Source organism: Gavialis gangeticus, unplaced genomic scaffold (genome assembly GCF_001723915.1).
Source record: "Gavialis gangeticus isolate Ggan-Ray unplaced genomic scaffold, GavGan_comp1, whole genome shotgun sequence".
NCBI lineage: Eukaryota > Metazoa > Chordata > Crocodylia > Gavialidae > Gavialis > Gavialis gangeticus.
The window spans coordinates 96,128,708-96,136,607 of record NW_017728992.1 but is presented as its reverse complement, the minus strand read 5'-3'; the positions used below and the strand labels follow the sequence as shown (position 1 = coordinate 96,136,607).

The 7,900-nt window shown below is 43.2% G+C and overlaps 1 protein-coding gene across 1 annotated transcript in view; it reads left to right on the top strand.

The window, feature by feature from the left end:
* The window catches only part of EMILIN2 (elastin microfibril interfacer 2), a 124,932-nt gene that overhangs the window by 55,867 nt on the left and 61,165 nt on the right, over nucleotides 1-7,900 (top strand). Inside the window, exon 3 of the mRNA XM_019525853.1 lies at nucleotides 6,259-6,434. Within this exon, the coding sequence (XP_019381398.1) occupies nucleotides 6,259-6,434 (176 nt within the window). The remainder of the gene's footprint in view (nucleotides 1-6,258; nucleotides 6,435-7,900) is intronic.

The window sequence follows — 7,900 nt, the reverse complement described above, 5'->3', positions numbered from 1 at the left end:
GTTGTGGCTCTTCAGCCAGTTGGCAACCCATTTGACTGTGTAGGTGTCGACACCACAGTCCCCCAGTTTTTTAATGAGAACGGGGTGAGAGACAGTGTCAAAGGCCTTCTGAAAGACCAGAAAGACTATGTTCACTGCTACCCCTGCATCTAAGGATTTGGTGACCTGATCATAGAAGGCCACTAGGTTGGTCTGACAGGACCTGCCGCTAATGAACCTGTGTTGGTTACCCCTAAGCATAATCTCCCCTGCTGGCCCCCCATAAGTAATGGTATGAATATTGTAATTGCTCTTTTTCTGTTAGTAGCATAAGTAGTCTATAAAAATCCTATGCAGCTTTATCAAATGAATTATATTTGACTTTAATTGGTTTTACTTCTTGTTGCACTCTTAAATATTTGTGTGTGTGTTTTTCATGTTTTATTTTTATTTAAATGTTGCTTAAGGTAAGTCATAGAGGAAGTCTGCAAAGTAAAAATATTTAAGTTATGTTATGACTTGCAAAAGTAACTAGTACAAGAAAAGTCTGCGTTGCTCTGATGTAAGATTTTTTAAAAAATAAAAGTTGTTTTGTTTTCTATCTTTATTTTAAAAGTTTTTTAGAAATATTATAAATAATTGTAGCAAAATGGTGTTTGCAGAAGAGTATCTTAAGTTTAAGAAATGCCATTGGCCTCAGAGGGATGGGAGGGATCACATAGTTTAGAGCCATTCAGAATTTCATGAAAAACAGAGGAAAAGTACCGATCTCCGGCATGCCAAAATTGACTGAAAAGTTCAAAGCTTGTTTTCCAGTTATGCACTCTTTGCAAAGATGATTGTAATGACCCTTAAACCACTTCAAACCACTAAAACATCCTAACTAATCTGCCATCAGTCCACTGACTCCAGCAAGTAGTTCAAAGTAAAGGCACCCTATCTAAATTACCTACATAATAAGTAGTTTAATATCATAGATAAGTGAGAAGTGAACAGGAAAGTCTTGGGTGGCCAGGATGTTGTCCTTTTCAGTGTTCCCCCTCCACTGTGTTAATCTATTTAATTTTTATGTACTTGACCCTGGTATGTCTGTGCTTTACATTTGTAAACAGGATTTGTAAGATATTTCGGTGGAAAATATGAACTTTTATGTAGCCTACTGCTACTATGTTTATATTGTCATGAACGTGAAGAGTGTTAAGAACAAAGTCTGAAAAAATGTGCAGCAGGTCAGAATTTGAAACCTAGATAATCTTTGTGAGCCAGTGTATCCTTTATTAACATTAACTTTGTGGCAGATGAGAAATCCAGTCCATTTCTGTCTTTGAGGTAAAACATCCGCAAGAATTAGAGACTTCAGACAGTCTTCCTATTAAAGATGTTCACTATACTGCCCAGAAAATAACAGTTGAAGAGGGTATTGGATTATATGCACAGTCTGATAATATCTTTTTCTCAAAGAAGAAATGGCAAAGAAGTTGACAACACAGAAAAATATTATCTCAGTATTTCTGGAGGCCTAAGGTTAGAGTATTTTTACAGAATACAGAAGTAAATTTTATTAGAAAAAACAGGGATTTATACCAAATATTCCCTTGAGCCTAAGTAACCTATCAAGCTAACATGACAGTTTCTGTAGACCAGTGGTCTCCAAACTTTTTTGATCATGCACCCCTATCAGTAAAAAATTTTTGAGCACGCACCTCCAATATATGTATATTTATTTATTTATAAATTATATACATGTACTACTCGTGTACTGTTCATGACACATGACTGTCTGACATACGGACTAAGTGAGGACGTCAGTGTCAATCTGTATATTAAATATTAGTAAAGCTTAATTTCTTTCTTATATTTTTAGATAAAAAATAAATATAAATAGAAATTCTAATATTTTCTTCCCGCATCCCAATGGATTGTCTTGCGCACCCCACTTTAGCCAACTAAACCAGAAAGGGTCTGTAAATGAATAACAGATATAAAACATTATATTCAAATTAGGGTTGTGACAAACATATATCTACTATATGGAAGATGCTGGATAATGTGTATAATTACTGCAGCAATTAGTTTCTCATATGTCAAGAAAAGCTGGCAAGAGTAACAGTTATATTCATACTTAATGCATTTTGTGTTTGGAGAAGTTTCCCAGTCAGAGCAGGTTTTAATCTTTTCAATCTGTTGGTTGGTCATTTTTTTCTTTTTAAGCAACACATCTCTTCACATTTTAATGCAAGAAAATGCCTAATTTAATACAGATATTCAAATACAGTCCAATTTTTATGATAGCTTTTTTGTTTCTGGTGCCCATTCTTGAGTATGCTGCCTATCTCCCAAAATGTGCTGCATATGGGATTACTCAGAGTTCATTGAAGTCTGAAAAATATTCCCTTTAGTCCTGTGATGTTATCCTGCCTTCCCTTTTACTTTATTGCAACTCTAATGCCATCAGAGCTGTGAAATAAGTATTTTGAATTAGTTGGTCAGTTCTTGAACAAGAGAAAAGAAAACACCCATCCAACTCTCTTCTCTTCCTGCCATGGCAGGGGGTTGGACTAGATGATCTGCTCAGGTCCCTTCCGACCCTAGAAACTATGAAACTATGAACTCTATAAAATGGAGGGTGGCAATAGGATTACTTTTATCCACAATTCAGGAATTATTTAAAACACTGAGATAACATTTTATTTTTAGCCATGTTACTTGCTATTCCAAGTATACTAGCTTAAGGAGCTGAAGATGAAGGAAGGAGTTCCTGCTTGTTTATGTGTGTTATTTTCTATATCTCTCATACAGAAATGAGACATGCGTAAGTGTTTTAAATATAACACAAGCCCCTAGGAAGGCTCTGTCTACATAGTACAAAAATGCCACATGTGTATCTGAGCATATTGGGGTGGTGGGGACACCATGTTTAAAGATAGTTTGTGGTCATCCTGATTAAAGATGGAGCATGCAGTTAAGAATGCACTTTCAAATTGAATTTGTCCTTTTCATGACTTTTCATTACTTAACTAGGAAAACTTAATGTTGTATGTATATAAGTTTTTTTGTATTTATTTTCTTGATTTCTTTTCTAGATTTAAAAAAAATAAAAATTAGCTTGAGTGGGAAAAGGGTAATTAAAAGGAAGATGTTTCATTTTTTTAGGGCTTCAAAGGCCTGTTATTCTTTAAAATAAGGAGCTTGTGCTTAATGTTTTAGGTTTGTCTTCAAGATCCTTCTCAGCTGAACTCCTTCCTACTTTTCCTGAACTTCTCCTCCTTCTTATTTCCTAGTTGCCTTTAGTTTTCTGCCCTGATCTGCCCTTCCTTTATCTGTCTGTTTTCTTATCAGCAGAGATCTGGGTTTTTTATTTCCCATGGAAAATGGAGAAAAACATAGTTTTCCCCTTCTACCCTAGAAAAATGTGGATATTTTCATTTTAATAGAAAAACCCACAGATTTTGCAGTTTTGCAGCAAGCTCTCTGCAGGCTGGCAGAGTTCCAGCCTACAGAGAGCTGAGGGGGGAATGGGAGAAGGGCGGTCAGGCAGGGGGCGCCATGTGAATATATGCACGTGGCCTCCCGGCAGCCTGGAGAGCAGCTACTGCAGGTGAGTCTGGGGGGAAGGGGGATGGAGGCCCCCATAGGGAGGGAGGGAGGGAGTGAGTTGGCCAGGGCTGGGGCTGCTGCCCAGCTATGGGGTGTGTGAGGTTTGGGGCCCAGGGCTGGAATGTGAGACAATAGGGCCTGGCAGGGAGTGGGACAGGGCCACGAGTGGCTTGTCTGGGGAGCAGGGGGTGGGACTGGCTCCCTGCCATTTGTGCACTTGTGGGGGAGGGGGTACCATGCTCCCCAGATCAGTGAGCTGTTCGCTGTGGGCTAAGGCCCCCCACCCTGCTGCCCTTCCCTGGGGCCTCTGCAGCCCAGCAGGTGTGACCCGGCACCGCAGGGCAGAGCAGGTCCATGCAGGGAAACTCCTTGCCAGTGCACACTCTGTGCTGCCCTGACGAGGTGTCTGCTGCCTGTGCAGCAGCAGTGAGGAGCACAACCCCATGCTGCTGCCTATGTAGCTACTGTGTGGGCAGGGGGTGCCTCACCAGGACAGCAGAGAGCTTGCAGCAACAAGTAGATTCCCCACACTGCCCTGCAGTGCTAGGTTGTACCTTCTGGGTGGTGAGGGGCAGGGGCATGCACCTGTGTTCTGTGAACTAAGGGGGCAGGGTGAGCTTCAATTTTCCATGATAAAAAACCCAAAATGTATAGGTATTTAGAATTTATTTTATTATAGTGATTGGGGCAATGGTAGGCTTCCAAATTTCTTTAAAATTGTAAATGTATCAAGAAAACATTGTGTTCAACTGATAGATAGATAGATAGATAGATAGATAGATAGATAGAGTGGCCTTTCATTTTAATCATGGATTTGGGGTTTTTAGTCAGAGAATTTGCAATATAGACATTGGATTTATGACATGTTACAAGCTGCCTGACATCTGATTCTCCAGGTACCTGCCAGACCTGACCGCTTACATTTCCTTCCTCCCCTTCCCCCTTTCTCCCCATCCCTCCCCTAATTTTCTTCTTTTTGTCTTCCTAATTTCCAGCTATTCTTTTTCACAGACAGCCTCTTTTCTACCTTGAATTACTACTACTGTAGAGTTTCCCTTACTCGCCTTTGGCTTTCCCTCCTCCCTCCCCTGCTCTACCTTTTGTTTTCATAATTTCCATCCATTTACATTCTCACTGATATCCTATCACATTTTTAGCTTCTCTCATTCCTTGGAGTCTCAGAACAGGAGAGACTTTCTATGCCTGAAGAGGGGTGATTGCACAAAGAAGGGTGACTGCCCAAAAGCTTCCTAAAAACTTTTTTCTAACTACTAAGCTGATCTAATAAAAGATGTCACATCTATCCAAAGAACTTGCCTGCCTATGTTCTAAGACTAACAGGGCTACAACCAAAACCCCACTAAGCTCTTGCAGTGTTATTAGATCATAAACACAAATTCTGAAGAATGTTTTACTAAACATGAGGCAGAAAATCAATTCTTTTAATTGTTAAAATAAGCAGAAAAGGTTTTGTTGGTGTGGCAGGCCAGTAGGGGGTGCTTCTGTGTTGAGCTACCCACCTCACTGCACTCAACCACCTTTCAGGCTCCGAGTGCCTCACTGGGGGCACCTCACATCTGGCCGACCCCCTTCCTGGAGCACACCCACTAGCCTGGGGGTTCCACTGCCACCACCCAGGGCTGGGCTTGATTCTGACTCTGTGCACCCTCGGAAACACAGGCCTAGTAGCCCTTGAGGGTACTTGATTTACTTCAAGAACTTGGGATGCTTCCCTCAGTCAGAAGCACAAGTAGTGGTCTCCCTTAGTCAGCCGAATCAAGAGGACCCAAGGCATAATCTAGATCCACTCCCAATAAGTCTCCCAGACTAGGTACAAAGGAGAACTTTATTGGTTACAAGGAGTAGGGTTGGAATAGGGTACAGGGTAGAGCAATATCAGAGAAATCCAATAGAGCAAACTCCCATGGCTGGGTGGCCTTTGATCACGCATCTGAGTTACTGCAAGTTATATATCTAGTTAGATCTCAGGTAAATTACTTACAAGTATCATCCACAGGCAGGCGGAGATTCCCTCTGGAGGCAGGCAGTTCCTTGATCATGAGTTTTGAGAGAAAGAGAGCAAGCAAGTTTCAGCTGATTCAGCTCTTCTCTCTCTCTGAGTCTCCCTCATGGCTGCTGCCCCCTCTTCCTAGGCAGTCCTTGACTTTTATAGCCCTTGTGACCTCATTTACCTGGTCCAATGGAGGTCAGCATCTGTTGGCTGTCAGCCAACCAATTTGAAATACATCACTAGTTGCTGGGAAGACTGGCAATTCCTAGCTCCCCAGGGAACAAGCCCCTCATCCAGGTATGTGATACCAGTCATGTAGGCAGAGGGAGCAGGTTTCCCCCCTCCCTCAGGAATGTATACAGCTCAGGTAACCTGAAGAGATAGGGTAAGGTGTGTATCCTCTGCTGGGCCCATTCTAACCAAATTGTCACAGGGCACAGTTTTTGGGGAGAAACAGGGGTGGCCTTCTGCCACAGTTGGTATGAAATTCAAGTACGTTCCTCTGCAATAGCTGTGCTGTATAAAGAGATATGTTTAAAAATCTATAGTTTTCATTAGCAGAAAATGGTTTTGATTCTGCAAGCAGTACTAGTAACTAACTGTGTGAAAACCCCTTTTGCACATCAAGTTTGTTAACTCTAATGCCATTGTATTGCCTTCTATTTTGACAGATACCGACTGAGTTTCAGACCACGTTATACAATTGCGTATAAAATGGTAACAGAACTGGAGTGGAGATGTTGTCCTGGTTACAAAGGTGTAGACTGTAGAGAAGGACCAGCAGAAAAACTGAAAGCCAGTCTTTCTCCCACTATACAACCACAGGCTGCTATGAAGAAAGGCTTGGGTAACTTTTTGTTTTGATTGTGGTATGCACGATCATGCCTAGTTTTTTGTTTTGTCCGTTTATGGTTTCCTTTACACTACAACCAAAAGGTACAAAGACAATATACAAGACATATTGTATAATGGAAAAACATTGCAAAGCAATAACAGCTGTGTTATAGGGCATGTCCTGAGGAATAATGAATGGTTGGGTTAGAAGATTTGCTATAAACTCCAGCTAGTCACTAAGGGTGCATCCACACATGCAAGCACGTGCGCTTGCAGCAGCTCAAATAGAAGCGGTGCAAATTTGAGCCAGGGCTTTTTGCCTCAGTGCACGTGCTCGGACATGCACTTTGTTGTGGAGCAAATTGTGCCACTAGGGGCAAAATAACCCTGCCTAGCTCCTCCTGGACCTTCAGCCAGGGGGAGCTAGAGCCCGGGGCTAGCACCTGTGCTGTCCCCAGCAGTATAAAAAGCTGCCCTGGCAAGTAGCTCAGGGTTACTAGCTCTCAGGAACTTCCGGGGCCCAGCCAATTGGTACTTGGGGATACTACCCCTTATGCCAGCTGGACTGCTGAAGCAGCCCTGAGAGTTCCCTGCACCCTCTACCCACTGCAGCAGTCTGGCAGTGGGGGATGCTGCCTGGCTGTGACCTGCTGTGCACCTGCCAGACTCAGATTGGGACTGCAGAGCCAGTAGAGGCATCTGCCCCTCTGGGCCAGGTGCCAGTGGACTGAAGTTGCAGGGCTGGCCTTTGTGTGGCACTCCTGGCACGTGTGCCCCCTGCCCAGCCATCTGGGCAGCTATCACCCGGGAGATGTTCCGGGTGTGGTGGCCTGCTTTGAACTGTCAAATCATATCCTCTTGGCCCCATTTGTCCAGGAGGTCAGCCACAGCCGGATGTGTCCAAGGTGCCAGCTCTGAGCAGGCAGGGTCCTGCCACTGGCCTCCCTAGCAGGAATTCTGGTGTTCCCTATTAGAAAACTGAAAAATCCCTGATTAAAAAAAATCCCAAAATCACTCTCTAAAATACCCGCAAATCCATGTTCCTCCACAAGTGAAACAAAAGACCACTATAAAGAGAGAGAGAGAGTGAGACAGAGACAGCAATCGGTTGGACAATGGTTTATTGCTATATCTACAGAGTTAAAGCAAGTCTCTTATAATAATAAAGTGAACTCTAAATACAGGTTTCATGAATTCATTAATACATATTTTGTTGCCCTCGCACAGGGCGATGGCCCCCACACAAGGGGTTGGTCCCCCACACAAGGGCTATGGCCCCCCAACCAGGGGTTCAGCCCCTACACAAGGAGTTCAGCCCCCCAACAGAGGGTTCAGCCCCTACACAAGGGCTCTACCCCACAACAGGGAGTTCAGCCCCCCAACAGGGGATTCATCTCCCACACAAAGGGTTTGGTCCCCCAAAAGGGGGTTCAGCCACCCAACAGGGGATTCGGCACTATCACAAGGGGTATGGCCCCC